Source organism: Phaenicophaeus curvirostris, chromosome 1 (genome assembly GCF_032191515.1).
Source record: "Phaenicophaeus curvirostris isolate KB17595 chromosome 1, BPBGC_Pcur_1.0, whole genome shotgun sequence".
In the NCBI taxonomy this organism is placed as follows: domain Eukaryota; kingdom Metazoa; phylum Chordata; class Aves; order Cuculiformes; family Cuculidae; genus Phaenicophaeus; species Phaenicophaeus curvirostris.
In genome coordinates, this window is record NC_091392.1 from 14,996,462 (window position 1) to 15,022,184 (window position 25,723).

General features: G+C 41.7%; 1 protein-coding gene across 2 annotated transcripts in view; it reads right to left on the reverse strand.

Annotated features, from left to right (window-relative positions):
- Positions 1-25,723, reverse strand: part of COG5 (component of oligomeric golgi complex 5) — a 188,329-nt gene that overhangs the window by 3,171 nt on the left and 159,435 nt on the right. Inside the window, exons 15-22 of one of the 2 annotated variants that reach the window (XM_069883410.1) lie at positions 24,142-24,252; positions 22,713-22,775; positions 21,822-21,925; positions 20,156-20,393; positions 8,817-8,893; positions 8,190-8,316; positions 7,552-7,631; positions 559-751 (exon numbers count right to left, since the gene is read on the reverse strand). In XM_069883410.1, the coding sequence (XP_069739511.1) occupies positions 655-751; positions 7,552-7,631; positions 8,190-8,316; positions 8,817-8,893; positions 20,156-20,393; positions 21,822-21,925; positions 22,713-22,775; positions 24,142-24,252 (897 nt within the window). In that variant the 3' untranslated portion in view covers positions 559-654. Of the gene's footprint in view, positions 1-558; positions 752-7,551; positions 7,632-8,189; positions 8,317-8,816; positions 8,894-20,155; positions 20,394-21,821; positions 21,926-22,712; positions 22,776-24,141; positions 24,253-25,723 lie in introns of those variants that run through there. The other variant, XM_069883401.1, reaches the window with a different exon arrangement.

Here is a 25,723-nt window from a genome sequence, read left to right on the forward strand (position 1 = left end):
GAAATTCTGTGTCGCTGCACAGAGTTCAGGGGATCTAAGGCAGCGCTGCTGACCCGTAGGCGCCTGCTGGCAACTGGAGGCAATAGGCAGTAAGCAGGCATTTAATCAGGCAAGGCTTAAGCGAAGCAGAAACACTAAGGAGTGAGACTCCACCCAGGTTTCATACACACAGTCTTCTCTGGACTAAGATGATGAGTGATGATGCTGCAGCATCACATGCGGATCCTGGCCCCTCACTCATCATCTTAGCACTAGGAAGCTACAGATTAGCCCGGCTCGTAGACCAGCAAGCCAGACCTGGCAGAGCAGAAGAGGAGAGGGTAGGACGAAGCATGTTTGTAATACTCTTCAGAAGAATAAAGTGACTGAGCACAGAAACAACCCTTCGTGTTGGCCTGGATGCAGTCGAGAGCAGTTCAATTCCGTTAACAGCTTAAATGGTCAGTTACTGCTGAGGGGTCCACACCAGGTACCAACACGCCCTGAAGACTCACAGTTCTCTTACTGTAACTGTCATTCACCTTGCTGAATCTCTTCCCTCTTCCGTTCACCAGTGTTCCTGTCTTTCTCTATACACTCCCCAAAGTTTCTTGGGACCAAAGAGTTTCTAGAAATCATCAAAAGCAGAAAATAGAAAAAAACATATCGACCTGTTTAACTTAGAACGCTCTGACACCCCTTGGTGAAGTTGTGGGCTGGCATCAGTATCCAGATGGTAACACTGCTACCCTTTCCTGACTTCATCTCCTTGCTTTGAAAGAGATGACAGAGATAACCAGATCCCTTCAGATGAAAGGGACAAGCTTTACCCTCAAAGCAGCACCCAAACCCACTCAACGTCAGCCCTTGATAATCCTTAGCCAGACTGTTATTCCCATCAGATCAAACAAGAGGGAATAAGATTTAGGCTACGCTAAGTGCCAAACACCAGCATTAACGGTTGCTGTTGCACCTTCTGGCAGCTTTTATCTTGTTTTCTTTCTCCCCATCCTCAAAAGAATCTGATTTAACTGGCAAAACCAACATCACCAGTGGCAGCCGTTGTCCTCTTACAACTCAAAAAGTAGCAAAAAAGAACCTGGCAAATTGTTTGGTGACCTCAGAACTGCCCAGCCCCTTCTCCTTCCCAGCAGAGGCCAACAGAAGTTGATCTTGGTCAGCTCTCTTCTGCTGTGCTTGCTCTTTTACTGTGGCTTTGCTTGCATTGTTTCAGAGACAAACTTCATCAGTACAACCAACCCAGGAGCATCTTAACTAACTCTCTTTTCTGATCAAAAGACAACCAATTATTACTACTCCATCAATATTATTAGGGGAATTCTCAGGTATTCTTCTACATCAGACCTTTTACAGCTTTACATCGAGTAATGAAAATAAAAGCTTTCCCAGTGGGTTATGAATAAATGCAGTCACTATTCCCATGTCCCATGCTTCTATCTCCAGCAGAAGTTTTGCTGATGGCCTAAGCCATGACCAAGGCGTGGTGAGCACTGGCTTCTTACCAAATAGAACATTTATATCAGGTGCCCTTGACTTGTCAGCCTGCAACTGGTGAAGGTTATTTTGCAAGTGCCACATCTCCCATTGGTGGGGATTTCACTGTAACCCTGGGGGAACAATTGACAGGAACTGCAGTGCCAAGAGAATGAACAAGTCATGGAGAAACATCAACCTCTGAGCAGAGGACACAGGCACCTCCAGAGCAGAACTGCCCTGGAGAGCTACCTGCTTCATGCGCCCACCAAGGCAGAGGAGCAGTCTGCCTTCCACGTGAGTAAGAAAGCAGCTGGAGGGGCCTTACACTGCGTGAAAGGATGAAAAGCTGCTGCAGCTGCTAAAGGCAGGGAGCCAAGAGATAGTCACAGTCACCTACAGCTTCATACCCTTCCTGGAGACCGTGGAAGAGCTCACAATCACGGTCAAAATCTGATCAGCTCAGGAAACAAGCCTCTGCATTGCTCCCCATGGTAACAACTCAGCGGTGACAGGCCAGGAAGCCTGCCCATCCCAATAAGAACAGCCTCCCTCATAATGAAAGGTCCAGGTAGTAAAATGGCAGAAACCATGCATCCAGGTAGAAAAGATGTTTGGAGTCCAGAGAACAAAGGTGAGGTTGCTTCAGAGTGCGAGGGAGAAGTAACCAAAATCACAAATGATCATAAAGTAAATGTGATTTCAGAAGTTCATTTGGGATGGGCATTTTGTTTCTCTGAAAACAATTACCAAGTTTTAAGGGTGGGATTTTGGGACTGTGACATACAGAAATACAGATAGTGCAGGAAGCTGCGCAGAGCAAAGTGAGGCGGTTGCTGCTGCTTGCAGCCAGATTTCAGCTCCAGCTGCTGAGATGCCTTCAGAGTGCACCTCACTTTGAGATATAAATGAGGTTAGTACCTTTGCTAACACTTGAAATGCAGATTTTACGATGGCATTTTAGTAAACTTTACCAGTCCTACCTCAAACAAGCTTTTGTAAGCTATGCTGGCAGCACAGAATTCAATTCAGATGCACTGGTTTACCATTAACATTTTGTCTTAAAAAAAGGTAGGCTTGCTCTTGTAGAGGACACTGTAAAAACACCAGAGCTTAAGTAGCAATGGAAAAATAAACAGCATCATGGGTGAAAACAGTATCATCGAGTCTCCAGCACAGAAGAGATCACAGCTGTTGTCATATCAAAAGATGTAATTTATAGTTATATTACCAATGTTTAAGAAGATGGAAGAAACCCTGTTTATGTAATACACAAAACATACTCTTGACGGGATTAGACTAAATAATGCCCTAAATTCAGCATCTTCCAGTCTAATAAAGGACATAAAACCTGTTCAGCAATCTGTTTCTATTTTAGAAGACAAGCTATGGTATACATTACAAATATTGTTTGTAAAAGAGCGCTATGGAAAGAGGGTTGGTGGGATGTTCTGCATATATTAATGCTTCATTAAAAACGCCATAAGAAGTAAGAAAAAAAAAATCTAAGTTTAAGATGCCCTCCCACATAAGGAAAAGGATTTTAAAGCACTTATTAAATTACTTCACTTGCTTGAGCAAAAACATGAGCTTTCTTGGAAACCAGGACAAGCTGATTATATAAGAGCAGATAAGTTCTTTTTTAAAATGTTACTTCAACCCATGAAGATTTGTATCTATAGTTAAAAGAAAAAAAAACCTGTATGATCTGGGCTGTGGTTCTTAAAGGGATTTTAATGTATATCACTCGGAATTACTCTAATTAATTAGTTAATTTTATATGGAATTGTGAATACTAGCACTACCCTCCTGGGCTCTGCCTCAGTCAAACAGAACCTGATTTGAATTGTAAGCTTCAGAAGAGGCAGGGATCATCTTTCCGTACCGCAGCGGAGCCGTGCCCTGTGCACGCAGGTCCTGATCGATCGGCAGGGCGGCTGGAGGACAGCAGGGCCAGACTTCTCCTTTGTACTTTGTTAGAAGTCTATTTGCTCAGCAAACTTCAGGGCAAAGAGGAAAATAGAATCACAGGGTGGAAACAGAATCAAAATGGAAAATATGCAGTGCAAGAGCACATCTGTCTGGCATCAGATCTATGTATTTGAGTGCTGTAAAAGTTACTGTAAAACCAAACAGTGAAATCTCCAACAGCATCATCTGTAGGACAACAGATTAGCAAGACATCTCTCGTTTATTCTGGACATAATAATAAAGAGATCAAAGGACTCGTGCATTGACAGAAAGCCTAAGTGACAGGGAGGGGTTTCATGAATGGCCTGGCGCTGGCTCGGGGAGCGCTTGGAGGTGCAGGCGCTGCAGCCAAGACGCTGCAGCCCTTCAGCCACGCTGCATGGCTGCTGCTTGCTTGGTTTAAGCAGAGTGGAGCAGTTATTCTGCTGCTTACAGCAAAGCTGTCCCGCTGCCGCATCTAGCATGGGAATCTAATGCACAGATAGGGCTTTCGTGGTGGTCCTCAAGCTGGCATATGTCCCTGCTCACTGGTAGGTTAGTGGTCAGAATCACTCTCTGGCTCAGGCCACTAGCTCACGATCATAGAATGATAGAATTATAGAATCACCAGGTTGGAGAAGACCCACTGGATCATCGAGTCCAACCATTCCTAGCAAACACTAAACCATGCCCCTCAGTGCCTTGTCCACCTGCCCCTTAAACACCTCCATGGAAGATGACTCAACCACCTCCCTGGGCAGCCTGTTCCAGTGTCCAATGACCCATTCTGTGAAAATTTTTTTCCTAATGTCCAGCCTAAACGTCCCATGGCGGAGCTTGAGGCCATTCCCTCTCGTCCTGTCCCCTGATGATGAAAAGGAATCCTTTTCTAGGCCTGGCTTTTTCAACTCTGATCCAGCATTGGCGTGCCTCGTGAGGGGTGTTTACCCACACTTTAACGGTAAAGATAAGAATTTGGCCCTTGACTGGATGACACGTCCTATGGGCTGGCTCAGATCCTGCCATATCTAACAGGGCTTCTTTTAAGGAAGACAGGTTGAGTTTTCAAACTTAATTTATAAAGAAAAAGAAAAAAAGTGCTCTGGCTGCTTAAAGTAGCGCTCCTTTCAAACCCGTCCCCACTCTGGGGAGGATGCCTGCAGCAGGGTGATCCTACCTAACTTTGAATGCCTGCGGGGCAGCTGTCGGCTGAGAGAGCTCCCGTGTCCCAGCCCACGCTCCCTTCACTGAGCAGAGAAAATGCAGCTTTCAGGACACAACGCAACTGACCTATTTTAGTACCTACTTCAGAAGGAGATGAATCAGCCCCAGCAGCGCCTGTTTCTCTCTGTTGACTATAAAGGGAGTCTAGCTAATAAACCTCTGGCCAGGTAAATCCCACCCTTCGTTCTGTATACAGGCAGAAAGAAACGCACAAAAATGCTCAGAATGCTTCATAACATTCATAATATTAACACCACGTCGCACATGAAGCATTTATGATATACAGAGTGGAAGAAGCACTGCAATTAGCTTTAATATGAAGCTGTAAGGATTCTGATAACACAAGTAAACTAATATCTATGCAGCAGATCCCTAGAGTAATTGCACAGTCGTTGCAAGGAGAAGTTGCAGAAAATTACCATTTGCAAGGCTGCAGTAAATGTAAAGATAATTTCTTGATATAGGCCAGTGCAGGGATCTGAGGGCTCAAAACATCCAAGGTTCAATCAGCACAGCTGAACAGCCACAGGTGGAAAAAGCTTGAAGAGGGTGACTGATAAAAGACTCCAGACAAATGAGCAAGACACCTCTAGTTCACCTTAGGTTCACGTGAGAGACATGAAGAGCAGGCTCAGAAATCTTCCAACAGAGTATTAAAGCAAATATGAGTGAACCATGGTCATACCAGTGACTGACAGTTGCCCGCCTTACGTACGGGTAGCCGGCCTATTTAGAAATGGCTGGCAGGCACGAGAGAGAATGGTAAAAAGGTGAATGCATACAGCAATGCCTATAGAGGTTACTGGTGTCTGCAAAGCAGAACCAGTCCCTTCACTCGCTGCATTCAAGCGTCGGTCAGCTGCTCTTTGCTCCCAGACATGCTACACGAGCTGCCAACAAAACTACTCGAGGGAAGAGTCTGCTTGACAAATCCAGCACAGTTAATTCATGTGGCTCAGCAAAGTGGTGCCTGCAAGCAGTGGGCCTGGGGATGGATGGAGAAGCAGCCAAGCATGGGCAGTGACAAACAGCCTTGCTCTGGCATACCAGGAGCCACTGGAGTGCTGGCAGAGGCCTCTGGGAAGGACAGACCTTCAAAGCTGCCCTCTCCGTGCCCTGGGAGGACAGATGTCTGAGCACACCACAATGCAAAGCAAAAGGACCACAATCTCACTGCAAAATGCTTGTGATAACCTTGCTGAGTAACAACCCTGCAGCATCAGATTCTTGGGATAATAACGCTGAAGTATCTTAATAGTTGCATCTCATGCAAAATGGATAAAGGATTCAATGAAAGGATTGAAACAAAAAGCTCAAGCATTTCAGCTATGCTACTTGGACCAACGGATGACTCTCTCTGCCGAAAAACCTTATCCCAAGGCTTGTCCCTTAATACCTCCATGGTCAGAGCAATTTATCAGTGTCTGAACATGACCACCAGCACACCCATTAACTAAATCAGTCTGGATGAAATTTAATTGCAAGCAAAGACAAAAATGTGTTGTAATTTAAGGATGGCATTTTCAAATTCATGTAAAAAGACAGAAAATAATAAAATCCCATCAGTTCTCAAATGATTTACATTCTTGGCTTTCCTTAATGCATATGAAGTTCAACATAGTCTGTCTTGCCAGTACTAACAGGACAGAAATGACAACCCAAATATTCATAGCTAAGCTACATATACAGCTGCATCAGCCCTGTACCTGATATCTATTCCCCTGTAATTCACGGTTTCATGGTTTGAGATTCAAGAAAACCTAGTTTTGTAGCCAAACTAGACTAATAACATGTTCAAAAAACACTCTTTTAACATGCACATGAAGAGATGCAGTTTGCATTTTAATATTTTGGAAATAAATCCTGCTAACATCTTCTGGCGATCAACTAGTATTTCCTTAATTGGCCCAAGCACTAGACCGTACTACACAGTGCTATCAGCTTCAAGAACTGTAAATATTTATAGCACACTCTTCTTGGCTGCTTTAAAAGCATGGACAGTTAATGGGCGATTTTCTCGAGCACAACCACTGCTGGCTGGAACTTAAAAGCCAGCTTTTATGATTTCAGCAAGTGTTGGCAACATCCATGTGCAGAAGCGCAAGGAGAGAATTGGCTTCCAGGCCAGATGGAGTCTGGCACAGCTCTGTGTGACAACATCTCCTGTGCCACTGGAGTGGGTGATACCAAGGTCAGGACAGGACATCGAGAGGATGGCTGGAAGACTTTGGGTATTAGGAGCCAAATGATCATCCCAGCCTTGAATCCTGAGGATTCTCAGGCTGGCTTTGTCATCTTCATACAACACATCTGTTCTCTCTAACATACTTTAAAAATCTGCTGTTTTGAAAAACAAGACTCTTCACAACTTTTCTTGACAGTTTAAGATGCAATATGGTATTTAGCTATAAAGTCATTTACCCTAGAAAGATTTAAAAAATCTGACATAATTATTACTTCCTAAAGATCCCAGGCTGATTTCCTGAAGAATAACATGACAGAAATTAAAAAGGAAGGTCCTTGTTACAGCTCTATGTGCTTTTTCATTGCTTAAGCTGATATAGAAGACAATATGGCTGAAGCCTTGACTTTCCAGCAGTCAAGAGACACAGTTTTGCTAAAACACAGTATTAATTTAAACCATCATTGTGCATAGTTTCCTTCTTTTGTAAGAGGACTATGTGTTCCTTCCAAAGACGCTGGTGGGTTTGGGTACAGGGGACAGAGGGGAGTGTTCGGTTTATATATTCACCCATTTTGCAACTCATCTCATAAGTGGAGAAAGGGTATTTATGATACCCACCCTATAGCACATTTTTTCACTTTTCATGACCAGACCTGGTGTGCAGGTAAGTTACTACTCCATCATCTCAAATAAGGAGAAGAAAGAAGCATGATTTTTACCGTATGAGAGCAAGCCTGTCTTTTTCAGATGGATGATCATCAAGCCACTGGGAGTAGCGGGCAATGGACCACTCAGCCCTCTGATCCAGAGAAACACAAAACAAACACCAATTACATATAAATGTGAAAAAGGAAACACACACATCAATTTCAGAATCTAAGGTGACATAAATGAAGGCCACATGAGGCTCTCTTAATACTGCAGTGATGCACAATCAATTAAAGAATCAGAGACAATTAAAAGGAAAAGCCCAATATGTTATTTGGGAGCTTAGAGGTGATCTCCTATGTCAGCTGTTTGCCCAATCCTGACAGGGGTTTGAATCAAGATTTCCTGCATCTTATGCAAGCAGGATCCAGGCAATTTGCAGTCTGGGATAAGACCTGCAGTTTCTTCTATAAGCTGACAGAGTATTAAAGAATTGAGAGTCTATTAAAAATCAGGTTATCTCCTTCCTACTGTTAATTAATTAAAATAGAAGTCAATGATCATGACACCTTTGCCACAATAAACAGAAAACCCAACAAATCATATAAAGTATGACCTTAATATTTTTTAACTAAAATAACTATCACAAACTACAATGTTCACTCCTCCCAAGGGCACCCTGAAAGGAAAGACAGGTTGATCTTATTACCTGGAAGGGCGATTTTAACTCTGGTGGTGCTCTTGTGAATAAGAACTGAAGAATGATGCTGAATGGAATAACCTCTCCCAGCGCTGGGCTACTGGCAATGTGCTCACTGGTCTGGAACAGCAGCGGTCTGGAAAAATGTAAAAATATACTTGTGAAAGGAAGAAAAAGCTTATCTTATGTTTTAGAAAGATGCCTCTATGGTGGCATTATAATGTTAGCATAGAATCACCCATTTTTTTGAAACTACTTAGCATCTTAGGTTTTCAACAGAAGTCCAGCTTGCAAAAATCTACAGAAATTGCCTATTTTAATTAAACAACACAGGACTGTACATTTTATATTTCAGTGAAAACACTTCAGGTAACTACAGAACTCGCTGTCATACAGAAGTTGCACTGAAAGCAACACAAAAAAGTACAATTTGGCCAACATTTGCATGACAAAGATTGTTAAATCATAGTTATACTTTGCATAAAATTCAAAAGAACTTTAATCTATTTCTAATTTTCAGGTGGGTGTTGCCAAAAAAACTCTCAGTTCAATCAGAACTAACATGAGGTAATAAATCAGTTTTGAAATACCATCTGGTCATACTGCCAATTGCTGGTTCCTACAGCTGCAACTCACCTGAATGACCTTAGCTGTCTGTAAGATTTTCCTAGGTCAGAGACTCGCCGACACAGTGGTGCTACTGCCAATTCCATCTATAAAAACAAACATTTTAATTTGAATCAGACTGTCTCAAAATATAAAACTTAGTATTGAAGTAGCCTGCCTCTAAGCAACAATCCAAATGCACAGACCAAGTCACTGACTTCTCACTGGTGGTTGAATCTGAGACAAGAATCATAGAATCATAGAATAACCAGGTTGGAAGAGACCCACCAGATCATTGAGTCCAACCATTCCTATCAAACACTAAACCATACCCCTTAGCGCCAAGAACTCCCTCTCATGCCATGACTTAATTTTCAGCCTTGTTGCAGGAATTATTTTTACTGGTCCTGTTTGAGTTGATACTATTCTGTATACACTTTCATACATTTCTACTCTAGGTGTGATTTAAAGTTGGGGTTTTTGGCATTGTTCAATACTGTGTTCAAATAGTTTTTATAGGGCATAGTTGCCACCAACTCTTCAAGTCTTTATCAGTAAATTACTGCAAAATGTTTTGATTTTGTTGAATTGTCCCAGAAAAATGTTTTTACTGGAGAGGCTGACAGTGCTAAATTCTAGTACAGAAGAAATCACAGAATCACAGAATAACCAGGTTGGAAGAGACCCACCGGATCACCGAGTCCAACCGTTCCTACCAAACACTAAACCATATCCCTCAGCACCTCGTCCACCCGTGCCTTAAACACCTCCAGGGAAGGTGACTCAACCACCTCCCTGGGCAGCCTGTTCCAGTGCCCAATGACCCTTTCTGTAAAGAATTTTTTCCTAACGTCTAGCCTAAACCTCCCCTGGCGGAGCTTGAGGCCATTCCCTCTTGTCCTGTCCCCTGTCACTTGGGAGAAGAGGCCAGCACCCTCCTCTCCACAACCTCCTTTCAGTTAGTTGTAGAGAGCAATAAGGTCTCCCATCAGCCTCCTCTTCTCCAGGCTAAACAACTCCAGCTCTCTCAGCCGCTCCTTGTAAGACTTGTTCTCCAGCCCCTTCACCAGCTTTGTTGCTCTTCTCTGGACTCGCTCCAGAGCCTCAACATCCTCCTTGTGGTGAGGGGCCCAGAACTGAACACAGGATTCGAGGAGCGGTCTCACCAGTGCCGAGTACAGAGGGAGAATAACCTCCCTGGACCTGCTGGTCACACCGTTTCTGATACAAGCCAAGATGCCGTTGGTCTTCTTGGCCACCTGGGCACACTGCTGGCTCATGATCAGTCGCTGTCAACCAGCACCCCCAGGTCCTTCTCCTCCAGGCAGCTTTCTAGACAGACTTCTCCTAGTCTGTAGCACTGCACAGGGTTGTTGTGCCCCAAGTGCAGGACCCGGCACTTGGCCTTGTTAAACCTCATCCCATTGGTCTCAGCCCAGTGGTCCAGCCTGTTCAGATCCCTCTGCAGAGCCTCCCTGCCCTCCAGCAGATCAACACTTCCACCCAGCTTAGTGTCGTCCCTTTCATACCGCACTGCCCAGGCCAAGACTTTCGCCTTGTTCTTGGCAACACAGTAAGCACCCCATGACAAATGACAGTGACAATCCATGGCTAAGAACAGATAGGGTCACGTGAGCTTTCTGAGATTGAAGCTTTGTTTCTCATAGCAGGTTTATTTTGTTGGTGATGAGCTTCCTGATGAAGCATTAAGGTCAATACCCCAAAAACCTGACTGCAGCCTGGCAAGGAAGCAAGTCTAGGCAAATCTCCACAAACCACTCCTAAAGCAGTAAAAATCCACACCCATTTCAGCGGGACATCCTTTCCTTTGGTGAAGAACAAGGTTGAAGTGATTCCTTCTTTAATACTTGGCCCCAAATTCTGGGGCACAAAACCTAGGCAGATTAGACAGAAGGCAGCTGGGACCTATTGCCACAGGGTTGTATGGAATCATAGGCAAAAGAGCAACATGTGAGAGTATTATTTTCATACCGTTCAGTCTCTGAGTTACAGCAGCCATTTTTTTAAAAAAAACATTAAAATGCTTTCTCTTTTTAAGCACAGGAGTTCACCAGACATTTTGAACAAGAGCCAGGCTCTACTTGGGTTTTCATATCATTCACGTGACATTAATTTCTGTCACAGGCTCTTCATTAACAGTGAGGACACAGAACCAAGAGAGAAGAATTTCACTTTCAGATCCCAGACTGGATATGGACATGACATGCCAAAATTTCAGTTAATATGCACACTAATACAAACACCAACACTCAAAAAACCCCATAAGTAATTTTAGCCAGATACAAATTAAGTCAACAGACGGATGCAAGCCTTATTCTCTACGTATGCTTTTTAAAATCCCCAAATTGAAAGACGATTCAGACTTTGATTTCCATATAATGCACAATACACCAAGTTTCAAAGGACGAGAGCTAAAATAAGTAAGAAAAAAACCACACAACAAGCTTAGCATTTAAGTAACATTGCTGATAGAGTTTCAAAGCATTTATGATAAGGCACTATTTACAGTGAAATCTTCAATACTATTATACTTTCCAGCTGTAGCATTTCCTCAGACAGAGTTGCTTTCTGGACCATACCTTCATCAAGAGCATCTAACTATACTGGGGTTCCAGCATCAACAAGAAAGATGGTACAGTGAACTGTGATACCATAGTTCATCTAAACCCAGAAGAAATTAAATTAGCAATTAATGCAAATCAAGGCCATGTTCCTCAGACACTCATCTTAAAAAGCAGGTGGCAGGACAGGAGTCACCTCACCTACTTCTTAACATCTACAGGTTCTCTTCATACTCAGTGGAGAGAAATAGCTGCTTCTGGGGTGTGATGCATCTTTCCCTGAGGCAGACACCTAAAGCAGATCAGGTGGGTCATGATGTGGGAGTATCCACCTACAAGACACTCAGTCAGAGAAAGCTGGGAAAGCCAGAGGGCATCTACACCTCCTCTGCAGACAAGGAGAGGAGGGCACCTCTGAAAGGTGATGGGAAAGCCCCACAGAGCCAGCCTACAGGCAGTGCAATGCTGCTCCATGATCCTAGAAACCTCGGCATACATGCCCCACATCAAGTACTTCCAGGCTGCTTGAAATCTGCATTTTATATCAAGCAGAAACTCGCAGAAGCAGAAAGTGAACAAAAATCCAGCAAGTGGAAATAAGGATCTTCGTCTTCTGTTTTCAGATGAATGCTCCAGCAGTAGGCAACAGCCCGGCTCCCTCCTGATTGTTGTCCTTCTGGCCCCCAAATCTACTCTAGGCTATGAACTGTCCTCTTCTCTACAGCTGAGTGGAGTCCCTGCCCTGCCTCCTGTAACCCTCACAGCGAAAGCTAGGTCACCTCTCCTGCATGCAGGTGCAAGATGTACCTGTTTCTTGGGCTGAAGAGCATGTACAATGCAACTCTGCAGTTCCTGGGCGAGCATGCTGTCCACCCGACAGCACAAGAGGCACGCAAAGGGGGAGCCAACGTCCTCACACACGAGAAGGAGCTGTCAGCTGCTGTGCTGGGTGCAGAATTTGCTGGCACAGAGGAGAGAGGTTGAGTGCATACTCCCAGCACAGGCAGACTGTCCATGGGGATTTGTGCAGGGAGTTACTCCAACTCCAGATTGCGATGAAACTTAGAGCAAGTTCAGCATGTTGTTCCCCTAGATCCTCCAGGACACTTCTGAGCATGTATGAGAGTCAAGAGGCTCTTCTGCTGCACAGGATCAGAGCTCAGTAGCCAAAAAGAGGATTTGATTAAGCAGGCTTTGCTGCATCACGATACAAAAACCCTACAGATCCTGAAAAACAAACAGGAGCAGGACACCGATTTCTCCAGAGCTTCTTTTCAGGCATCAGTACTAGCTAGGGGCAGCTGGAAGTAACCTATATCCTGCAGAAGCTGGTGTCCCAGCTCTGGTGGGAGCTGTGGGCTGGTAGCTGTGAAGAACCAGGGAAAAGATAATTCTTTTAGGTACTCTAGAGAATTTGAAAACAGGCAACAAACTGCCAGTCTGACTTGTGAAAACAGAGATGCATGGATCAAACTGTATTCACGATGGGAAAGAAATTCCAGCGTAGCAAAATATAATTTTGCTTAATAAGTTTTGAATTATTGTTTCACTCCTGAAACATAATATGATATAATGAGATTTAAGTGAAACTTTTTACAGCTTAACCAATTCCTTATTAAAACAAATTCAAACGATTTCTCTTGAACATACTTTCCATAAATCAACATTTTTAGTATTAAAGAATAAAATTTACTTCGGAAAATTCTATTACTTCATCTTCAACCTTTTTTCACTGTAGGAAATTATTAGTATTGCTAGAACTAGATAGATTTAATGGCAGCAGATGGTTGATTCGTGAAGTACCAGTTGCCAAAGAAAAAAATTGTTTTTAAGCTTTGCAGCATACTATACCATCTCAAATTGACTCATAAAGAGTGGGAATGAGTGAAAACTAATGTGGTAAAAACTACACAAACCACAGAAACTTTTCACTTTTTAATTTACAACACTAGTCTGCTCTGTGTTAGAACCCCATCTCTTCAATAAAAATTATACTTTACATAATAACTAAGATTGTTTTCTTCACTTGAAGCTATTTGTCTGAGCCCAATGATGTAGTGAGATGCTACAGCATCTTTCTGCTGTTACATTCATTTCTGCAGGCCCACTGAGTGGGATTTTGTGCCTCTGCTGAGGCACAGCCAGGCAGCACCACTGGCCTGGGAGTGAATGCCAGAGAGGAATCATTCATCTGGAACAGCTGCTGTCTTTAAGGCGCTGGAATTGGGCAGAGGATTGAGCACACATCACTTCTTGGGTTCGGTATCTGTCATCACCTGAAGCTGCACCAACTGTTGATTCATGCAGCATGTTTATACTGCAGCAGATTTTGCTATGATATATAGCTATAGTTTCCAAAGCATTTTAGTGAGCTTTTACAGGTTGGGTGACGGTTTTGGCTGTCTGCAAGCCAGTATTTGCATCGTGTGTGCAAGGTCTTTCATACAGCCATGTCTTATAGATTTTACATATGAACGGTAGGTAGTACTTTTTGTTTCTTTTCCAAATTTCTCTCCTAGAACTGAAAATTTGAAAATTCAGAATACCAGGTTAAATTCAGTGATAAATCGGGTCCAAGCAGTAATTTGCAACCACAGATTCTCGATTGACTAATGTGAGATCATAATTAAGATGGGATCCAAGAGAAGCAGTAGGAAGTGCACAAGCCTGCTGAAAAGGAAGGAACAGCTAGAATAGAAGAAGGAATAACGATTCTGCCTCGTTTCTTATAACTTCACCCAAAACCCATTGCTTTTCCATGTTTTATTCATGTTATTTTGCTACGCTTCGCAGAACACAGTGGCAGACTTCTGCCCAACATACGCTTCTTCTCAAAGATTCTTGCTCTCTAAGCCCAAAAAAGGCTATATTATCTTTTCTTCTTCTATGCCCCTGCCATAGCCCATGGCTAGGTGGTCAATTATCTGTTGAACTATTCACTGGCTAGCTATATTATAAAAAACACATCTCATGGCTGGCTTCTCTAATTGGATTATGTTCAGCAACCCAAGGGTGAAGTTAATACATAGTCTTGATACAGATAATGCAAATATATTGGACAGCGCTTCAAAAAACCCCATAGTGAAGTTATTGTTTAGTGCCCATTGTGATATTTTCAAGATCTCTCATTACTAAACAGCTGTTTTGTCAGCTGGAAAATCTTAACATTATATTTTTAGCAATTACATTTCCTCCTGGCCAAGATGAATTCCAGGTTTTTAAATGTTAACTCAAAATGTTTTTTTCTAGCCATTCACCGCGAGAGAATGCTTTAACAAGCAAGAGAGCAGAAGAGATCTGAACTATTATATGAAAGACGTTGCCCTTGAAGCAATGTGGAATTTGATTTCTTCCCCATGCAGCAATCCCAAAATGACTGATGTCTAAGTAAATCCTTCAGCTATAATACCTCCAAAATATCACACATCAGAAAATAATTTCCTCCTTCCAGTAAGACAGTGGCATTAAACATGAAGTGCCTTTTAACTTCGGTAGTTCCTGTCCTTATGACTACAAGTGTGATCACAGCATTCTGCTTCTCTCACTTCTCCATGGGAAACCAGAAAGGAAATCTTTCAGGTAAAAAATTATAAAAAGCATTTTCACACTCATATCATCATATTTGATCAACAGACTGTCAGTCTGACTTCAGTGCTGGGAAAAGTCAAGGAACAGGTGATCTTGAGTGCTATCATGAAGCACATGCAAGAGAACCAGGTGATCAGGCCCAGTCAACATGGGTTCATGAAAGGCAGGTCTTGCCAAACTAACCTGATCTCCTTCTATGACAAAGTGACTCGCTTACTGGAAGAGGGAAAGGCTGTGGATGAGGTCTTCTTGGACTTCAGTAAAGCCTTTGACAGTTTCTCACAGCATTCTGCTTCAGAAACTGTCAGCCTCTGGCCTGGACAGGCGCACACTCTCCTGGGTGGAAAACTGGTTGGCTGACCGGGCCCAGAGAGTGGTGGGAAATGGAGTTTACTCCAGCTGGAGGCCAGTGACAAGTGGGGTTCCCCAGGGCTCAGTGCTGGGTCCAGCCCTGTTCAATGTCTTTATCAATGACCTGGATGAAGGCATTGAGGGCACCCTTAGCAAGTTTGCGGACGACACTAAGCTGGGTGGAAGTGTCGATCTGCTGGAGGGTAGGGAGGCTCTGCAAAGGGATCTGAACAGGCTGGACCACTGGGCTGAGACCAATGGGATGAGGTTTAACAAGGCCAAGTGCCGGGTCCTGCACTTGGGGCACAACAACCCTGTGCAGTGCTACAGACTAGGAGAAGCCTGGCTAGAAAGCTGCCTGGAGGAGAAGGACCTGGGGGTGTTGGTTGACAGCGACTGAACATGAGCCAGCAGTGTGCCCAGGTGGCCAAGAAGACCAACGGCATCTTGGCTTGTATCAGAAACGGTGTGACCAGCAGGTCCAGGGAGGTTATTCTGCCTCTGTACTCGGCACTGGTGAGACCGCTCCTCGAATCCTGTGTTCAGTTCTGGGCCCCTCACCACAAGGAGGATGTTGAGGCTCTGGAGCGAGTCCAGAGAAGAGCAACAAAGCTGGTGAAGGGGCTGGAGAACAAGTCTTACAAGGAGCGGCTGAGAGAGCTGGGGTTGTTTAGCCTGGAGAAGAGGAGGCTGAGGGGAGACCTTATTGCTCTCTACAACTAACTGAAAGGAGGTTGTGGAGAGGAGGGTGCTGGCCTCTTCTCCCAAGTGACAGGGGACAGGACAAGAGGGAATGGCCTCAAGCTCCGCCAGGGGAGGTTTAGGCTAGACGTTAGGAAAAAATTCTTTACAGAAAGGGTCATTGGGCACTGGAACAGGCTGCCCAGGGAGGTGGTTGAGTCACCTTCCCTGGAGGTGTTTAAGGCACGGGTGGACGAGGTGCTGAGGGATATAGTTTAGTGTTTGGTAGGAACGGTTGGACTCGGTGATCCGGTGGGTCTCTTCCAACCTGGTTATTCTGTGATTCTGTGATTTCTTCTGTACTAGAATTTAGCACTGTCAGCCTCTCCAGTAAAAACATTTTCCTGGGACAATTCAACAAAATCAAAACATTTTGCAGTAATTTACTGATAAAGACTTGAAGAGTTGGTGGCAACTATGCCCTATAAAAACTATTTGAACACAGTATTGAACAATGCCAAAAACCCCAACTTTAAATCACACCTAGAGTAGAAATGTATGAAAGTGTATACAGAATAGTATCAACTCAAACAGGACCAGTAAAAATAATTCCTGCAACAAGGCTGAAAATTAAGTCATGGCATGAGAGGGAGTTCTTGGCGCAGACAGTGATTCCTGCCTTATATGTCATTCCAAATATACACCTGTACTATGAAAGATGGGAAACCATGTCAAGCCTTCATGCCATGAAGCATATTAATATTAATATTAAATAATTCTCATTTCTTAATATTTCTCATTTCTCCTAAATAAATTTCTCAACTGATCACGCTTATATTTCTTTCTTTGTTGTAGTGTCCAGTACTTTCATTGGGTTTTAGAAAGGCGTGAACAACCAATCCCAAAGCATGCCTAAGTGTAAGTGCTGTAACAATTCTGAATACCAAGCAAGTTAAAAGCTTCTCCGGAGAAGAACTGGTGCTCCCAAGAAACATAAATGTTGCAAAAACATCAGGGCTTGCTGGCTTGCTTGCCTCCAGGAGAATATTTTTTTCAGCCTGACTAGTATTGAATTAAAAAGCAAAATTTGGTATTACACACATGAATACTGAATTATGATTGCCTTAAAAATACGAAACCAAATGAAAACAGACTGATCCAGGAATTTATAGGGTGAACAGAAAAGTAATCTTGTGCAATTGCCTGCATAAAAAGCGAGAGCATGAAATTCAGCCTATAGACTTGAAATATTTCAAATCAGAGTCCCAAGGAACAGGACGCTATGCAATAATAATCCTGCAGCACTGCAGACATTTTCTAGGGCTTACAGTGTTTCTGTGTTACTGTAACCACTGATATTCATGAAATCATACAAACGATATTCAGGCATATTTCAAGCCTATTAGACCTCTGCTTACAGCCACCACACTAGCACACACCTAGTCTTACTCTTTAAACATCTGCAATGCACAAACCAGCAAAACACAATGCTGACACTGGAAACAGGATAAGACAGAGAGTTCAACAGAATTACAGCAATAACTCCTAGCTAATTTGCTATTGTGCTCCTCATCAAACTCAGTTCTGAATGAAAAGAACTTGAAGCCTCAGTTTTCCCCCTTATGTGTAGATACCTGTTGTTCTGGGGCAATTTATCAGTAAAACATACTTCCAGTGAAAAAATTTTCAAATTTGACTCTCAGCTAAAGCCATTCTGCTGAATATAAGGCAGCTGTAACTCTAACTCTGAAAGAACTGCACAGAAGCACATGAAATACCCAAAATCTGATGCAACCCTGGATTATATGATTTACTGCATGTGTGCTACAATGGGACTTCAAATAAACCAAAGCTTCTGGTCAGATTTCTGCCCAGGTCTTTTGCTTGCAAGTAACCCCAAAACATCAAAAGGGGTTTTAGATCTCAGAAGCCAGTTTTAAGCATGAACGTGCAACATCTTTCCAAGTAAAAATTCAAAATGACTCTGTAAGAGAAAGCACAAGTAGAAGCGGTTTATAAACAAACCTCCTCCTACACACACACTGACTTTTCAGGCAGGTCCTTTCCTTCACATTTGGCTTTAATCCAACATTGCAGTGCCTTTCTGGGACTGAAAAAAAAACTCTGCAAGCAGTATTTATGGCCACTTGGAAAAATTTATCCTTCCCATCCAGCCTGAGGCCCAGCTAAATAACTGCTCCCTGTTCTCCTCAGCCCAGAGCAACAGCAGCCTTCCTTTCTCCTCGGAGAAATCAAGTCTTTTCCCCAACAATGCCACGGAACGAGAGCATGGAAATGAACTGAGTTCTTCTCAGGATTACAGCCGCATTTTGGTGAATATGCCCAGGACTCCTAGCCAGGTCAGAGCAACTACAACGTTCCCCGTGGGACTATCAGGAGCTGGCGTCATGGGCACGTGCCTAAAACCCACCAGGTCTTCAGGAGGGACAGACACATCACAGAAAATGTGGATATAAGGCAGCCTCCACATACAAAATGTTTCAGTCCTTTTCTGTTATCCTGAGCAACAGGATAGAGCATCCAGGCCATAATGGACACTACAGCCCCTGTGTAGGAGCTCTCTCTACAGAGACACTCAAAGGTACAGAGTGAGCCACTGAGATGGCTGCACGGGGCTGGCTGGACACAGACAGTTCTTGTCTTAAACCCACTTTTAAACAAGCCAAAAATATGGTGTAGTGTGAAGATGAGAAAAACATAAGGCAGCCTGTGGATGCAGTAACAGTTGAAGGCAGCAGACAAGAATTAAATCTAAAGCTGATCTTTTTTTCCTTCCATGATACAAAAGAAGAGAAATCAGAACATTTACCTTCACACAGTTGTCTGTTCAGGAGTTATAGACAGCACAGTGGGGAAGAACACGTAAATCTCTCTACATTAGATGAAAACTTACCTTCAGTTTTCACTTAAAAGGCAGCCCGTGTTAAGATGAGAAAATAACAGTTTCAAAAGGATAAATGAGCAATATTTTTAGTATTATTATAATATGTCCTTAGATCAGATGTTCTTTACTGTGGAATTAGGTGAAGATATTTCCAAAATTTACTCAACTTACTTTAGTACCACAGCATAAATTACAAAAATGTTCTACATTCCTCCTAGAGGAGAGTCAAGCATTCTTTTTTTTCTCCAATTTTATGTCATTGTCTTCAAAATTGAAATAGGAATAGAACCTTCCTACTAAAAGCAATTGAAAACTTCTCCTTAACTTCCACGATGAAAGGCTGATTTGCTGCTTCTGAGTAATGAATACATACTCCTGAATAAAGTTTTTGTAACTCAAAGGCAAAAGATACAAAGCAGCCACAAGCAGGAGTGCAGATGGCAGTGATTCCTACCTCCCTGCCTACCTTGTTTATCTACCAGCAAAAAGCAGCACTCAGTATGCAGGCAAGCGGTGTTTATTTCCGTTTCCACTTGGATAACAATAACCAGGACCCACAGACCAATCTAGGGGATTCCTGTATTCTTTGGCAAGTTAATCACACAGTGATACTATTGACAAATTCAATTAGAATATAGCAGATAATGTAGACAGGTAGTGGATATTAATCTGGTATTTTTTTTTGTGTTTTAGTCCAGTATAAGAACTAGGTAAATCTAAGAGGCAGATAAGACAATCAGGTCATGAAGAGAAGCTCACAAGAAAACTGTCCTTCCGTAACAGAAAGGAGAGCTAAGGATGTTAGTATTTCTTTAGCTTGTCTCCTGCACTGTAGGGCAGATGAGTTAAAAGATTAACCACTGTGGGCACTGTGATATATAAAGTGATTATGAAAGCAACACACTGTTCCATTAGAGGAAAGAGAAAGAATGAAGTTAATGAATGGTGGCAAATGATGGACATTCCAAAGAGGTCTGACAAGCACAATAAAATCTCAAGATGCAACAGAATTTAAATGCAACAGTCACTTGATAGGAAGCTGTCCGACCTTCCTGAATGTGCCTTACAGTGAAGAGGGATCTTCAACTACTTAGTGGATGCCTTTCTCAGGATACAGTACCTCGTTGGAAAGGACGTTTAGAACTGGAATGCACCGATTGCTACAACTGCCTGTTCATACTTTGATGGGGAAAAAAGTATTGATACTTTTAAGTGAACACAGTGAAGTAACGGCAAAAAGCAGAAATCAGTATTAAGGGTACCTGTGCAAAATCTGCCGCAAGCCGCATCTTCCCACCTTCACCGAGGGGCCTTATTAGACTGGCATTGCGAATGAAAAGTTCAATTGCTCTTTGAGCCATGGCTTCAGTGTTATCAAAGACAAAGTCAAAACACTCAAAATGTCTGAAGTAGTCGCTCATGACTCTTGCTATAAAACCCTGCAGTTCTTTCATGTACAGAGAACAAGGGACATCTGGTTTTCCTGAGCTGGATAATGATCTGAAAAAAAGAAAAAAAAACAGAAAAGGAAAAAGAAATGGGGACAGCTAAATTAATCTTTAAAACACAACCAGAACCTACTGGATTCTTTTTTTCCTTCACCTCATGGTGAAGACTGGATTTTTCTTTACCACATGAAGCCATGGCATGAATTGTAGTCTCATTTCCAGTCAGAAAAAAAAAACCAAAACAAACCCCATGTAGCACTCTCTGAAACTGTAGTCAAAACCATCTCTATATCAGCCATTCCCATCTTAACAAGATAAAGGAATCACCCCACTCCCACCCAACTTGCAGAGCTGCCACCAGTTTGGAGCCTAAGCCTCAAATCCAGCCCCTAAATTTAAACGTCCCAGTTGCTGATTCGGAACTCTAATAAAGGATCAGAAAATATAAGCACATGTCACGAGGTTACTAGCTTAGCCTACTCAAACCTGTTCTCTGTAGAGAATTAGCTTCCTAGATTCCACAAACCCAGGATTATAAAGTCAATCTAATTATCACAGAAGCAGCACAGAAGCTGCAGGACATAGAAAACAATCACCTTTCTCATTCTTAAATCAGAGCCAGGCAAAAGAGCTCTTCCAAACTCAGGAACATCAAGCATACAGGCTATCTAACAAAACTTAGCCTTTGGTAGCAATCAGTTTATCCACCTAGAGAAGTATTTCGCTACTGGTGGCAAAACAAAGATGGAGAGGGTAAAATATTAAAATAATATAGAAATAATAATTTCAAAAGGAAAATTTAAAACACCTCTGAAAATATACTGTTTTCAGTGAACTTCCAAGCTGGAAATTAGGATTTCTGATGACAATATAAGCAATGTCAGAACAGAGATAACAACCAAAATAACACTCAGGAAGGAAGTCTCAATTATAGATAGGATGCAAGATCCTTGCAGATAAAGAATACTGGAATTTTTAATTAAATTCTATGGGAAAACAGCATGGCACACTAAATCTGAGCTTTCAATAAAGAAGATTTTTCGAACCATGGCATATCCAATAATACTTTAGGAAAAAAAAAACTGTGTAATTTTGAGTCAGAGGTTATATGCTTTATTTTGAGAATAGACAATACTGACAGTTCTGAAGATTGTCTACAAAAAATAAATTTTGAAAGCAAATAAGTTTTTTAAGCACAAAAATGGCCTCTGCCATTATTTTTCTGTTTAAAATGAATTTTACTCAACAGATATGACAAACGAAAAAGCAGGGGGAGAGGAGAAGACAGATGCTACCTGGTTAATTCGTTTCAACAGATAGGTGCTATCCTGCTTTCAGTGTTCACTGACCATAAAGCATCGGCTTCCCCTCAACAAACAAGTGTTCTTGCTCCAAGGATAACGTGGCAATAACAATCAATTACGCATACCCAGGACGTCTTTCCAAAGCAATGGCAAATTTAAAAAATATTTCTAATTACCCAGAAAAATCTTCCTGGTGCATAGTGATGATAATAGCTTCTACTGAATCTCCTACAGAGTTTAGTAATGGTTGAACAGCACTACCCATCAGATCATGGACTGCCTAAAACATAAGAAAAAGGCAGAAGTAAGGAAACAGAAACTAGAAACATTTGCATTCTGACACCTCAAAAATACCTTGACAAACATGTCAACAGTGCTTTTTATTATTCTGCATTTGAAACTGCTAAATAGAAGGACAAAAGCCTAAGATAACATTTCTCTTTAATTGATTTTACTGGTAAAGCTGTTCACCACTTCTGGGTAGAGCCTCCCTTCCAAAAGGCGCACAATGACCTGGCATTCCTGGTTTGTAAACGTGCCATGTTTTGGTGCACAGAATTCGTTCAGCCATTCACTCCCCAGACACTCAAGCCACCCTTCATTTCTCTGCACACAACACCTCCCAGATGAGTGCAGAGCAGGATGGATGCGGAGAGCTGTCATCCACAGAGGGCTGCACAGCCATCCACAGCACCCCCCAGAAAAGCACCAGGTAGCATAGAAATCATAATTTTATGTGTGTGTCAGGGGCTGTAAGGAGGATGATGATGGATTCAGTTATTGCTGTGTGAATAATGCAGAGAAAGACATTTATTTTCACAGTCAGATGACATCTGTGTTTCTGCCACTACAAGAATATTCTTGAATACAAACGCTACTCAAGCAGTGATTTGGCACACGCAACACATATGTAGCTGCAGATACAACAAAATATAAATTTAAGAATATTTGTATATCTTTCACTAACATATACTGACATAAAGTAATACCTGGGACAGTAAGTGCCGATTTTAAGTGTAACAAACAAAGCAAAGTTCTACCCTTGCAGCACAGGGACATTCAATTACCTGTAAGGCAGTTGTGATTGTCTGCTCAGCAGCTGCTGGAAATGAGCTCTGATTGGTAATGACCTAAAAATTTTAAAGTAATTATTAATAACCAAAATTCAACAAATTATTGGAATCTGTAATATTTAATGTAATTTAAAAGCATACTGAATTATCCTTAGTAATGAGTGGTTTACATAGTTAGAGAATTATGAAATGCATTATATACAGACAGAATTTTCATTGCACCAGTATCAGTTCTTTGCTTTCAAATCTCCTATGGGCCCTGCTTCTGCCTTGGCAAAGAAATTATTCAACTGAGTTCAAGTGAAATTTAATTGGAGGGTTAACAGAATCAGAATAAAAATAAGTGGTGTATTCTCCCACTGCTAAGTACAGAATTTATGGAGAACTACACAAGCAGCTCTAAGGCAAACATTTGAAAGAATGGTTGTTCTTTCCCAGTATTATGACTATTACAATACTACGTGTTAAATAGCTGTTTATGTACAGCTACAATAATAATAGAATTGAAAGTGATGGAATGATCTGAAGGAATATTTTCCATATTTCCTTACAGTTATGAACATGCTATACAACTGTATTTTTAAGCCAGATAAGTACTGAACTCAAAGACTGAATCATATCAGATCTCCATCCAACACTAAGGCACATGAGGTTCATTACTAAATACATCAAGGAAAGCAGACTTAAAAGTTGATCTACCATCTGTTTGCAAAATCCTAGCAAATTTTATAGGGTTTTTAGCATTTTGTAACATTCTTTAAACATATCCAGAGTCAGGAATACTCATGGTCTTTTTTCTAATCAGGCTAGGATTTAAATATGATTAATTACAACTACCACTATATTTGTTTGTTTTGTTTTACAGAAACTGCATAACCATTGGCATCACTAAGCCAGTAAATTGGAACTACTCATAATTATGCTTAGTCCTGAAAACATTTCCGTGGCAGACTCTGGCCACAGCAACAACACAAGAAGATATTTGTGAGGTTCTGCTTTTCTTGATTTCACCCTTTCCATCTCCTTTTCTGTTTGGCCACAATCATGGGAAAGCAATGAGGGTCTTCTGAGAAAGATACTCTTGTGCTGGGACAGATGCAGACAAGGGCTATCAGGCTGACCAGTTCAAAGACAGAGCTTACTTGATAAGAAAAAAAAAAAAAAGAGTTCAATTGTTTAGCCTCACAAAACAATGGCTGTGAGATGTGATTATTCTCTATAAACAGATCTTTCACTCCCAGCACGGACAATTTGTCACGTAGCAGTGCTTACAAGGGCCCACCAAGTCTCAAGGAGTTATACAAGTACACAGCAAGGTGCAGCTCTTAACCCAAAATTCTCAACAGCTTCTGGAAGAATATGCACGCGATTGAGCAAAATAGTCAACAGTATGGCCAGAAGAGAAATATCAAAAGAAACCTACCTTCAGAACTGACTGATGCAGTTTGTACAGCGAATTAACTACAGCCACGTTCCTCCTCTGTCCTTCTGTCAGTGGTCCAATCACTTGGCTGGCATCTCCTTGAGTAGACAGCTGCAGGGATTGCAGAAACTGTTAAAACAGCACTAATTTTTTAAACAGTGCATCACCACAAAACTATGGTTAACTAAACTTTGACAACAGCAGAAAGCCATAGGTCTTCAGTACCAATGTTCTTCCATTCACCTCTTGTTTTGATTCACATGATTTCCATCTCCAGATAATACAAACTGAACAAAAAGAACCATGAGACATTGCTGTCTCTGCTCCCAGACCACAACACTTGGACCCATATCTCTCGGAGATACCTAATCCCAGCATAATCAATCAGGTAAAGTCACCTACCTGAGGATGCAGTATAAACTAGCAGTAGCAGAACTGAAAAGGTATGGTTTTCTCTATCATCTCAGTCCCTACTTATGACAACCTTAAAAACTGTTTCTTCAAATAGATGGCTTACAGCTTTGCACATTCTAGTGCCCAGTAAATTAACACGAAAATCGAACCGCAAGGACCAAAACTAGTCCTGTCATTAAATAGAGTTCTATCCACGAATCTCTCAGCAAAAACTAAAAAAATAGTTCTTCATATTTAAACTCCACAAGCATGCATTTTTTATTATTACCACAGAAATCAAAGTTCCAGGGTGATACATAAATAGCAAATGACTTAAGGACGGTCCCTTAAGGATACCACAGTGCATGCTTATAATTTAAAATAAAACAAATTATAATCGGAAAATAAACAGAAATTTTCTTGTGCACTGAAAGCTGCAGAAATACAAAGAACTGACTAAAGGCTATGTGAATTCTAGGAGAAGTACATCTAATATTACAGCGAGAAGAGCTATTAATAGAAGGCTTTACTGAGATATAATTATCTGACTCGCCATCTATATTTCAGGATACAAAATTATCCTCCAGGAAAGTCCTGAAGATGCCCAGCTCCACAAATGTCTCAGTATAAATATGTTGAACTAAGTTTAACAAGTAATCAAGTAACTTTTGTGGAGTATATCTTTTAATACAGTTACAGGTCCTACAGAACGCTCCTAAAGTAAAACTGAATATACAGTAACAACTGTTTCAGAACAAAAGAAACAAACATAACACGAAAATTTTAAAGCTATGAGGAAACAAAGCATCTTTACTAGTGAAAGACTATTCCTGTACTTTCTAAAGCTTCTGTTAAGCATAAACACAGACAACATAAAAGCAAAGTTATCTAGTATTTGCCAGCACTGCTAACAATGAAGTTTTAGACAAGTTCTTGCAAGCAAGCAAGAACTCAAACTTAATCACAGCACTATAGTGACAATATCAGTTTGTTTCCCTGTCTTTAAATTTAGCGATTATTTCAGGATAAACAGGTTTCTGAGGCCTTTGAAGAGGGAAAAATATTTTCCAATGTATCTTCAATTATTTCACATCAGAAGGCATCTTTAGACTAGCTGACAAATACATCTTCTCATCAGCTTCCTGCCTTCCTGATGAGAACAGCCACATGAGCAACGTACATCTCTGTT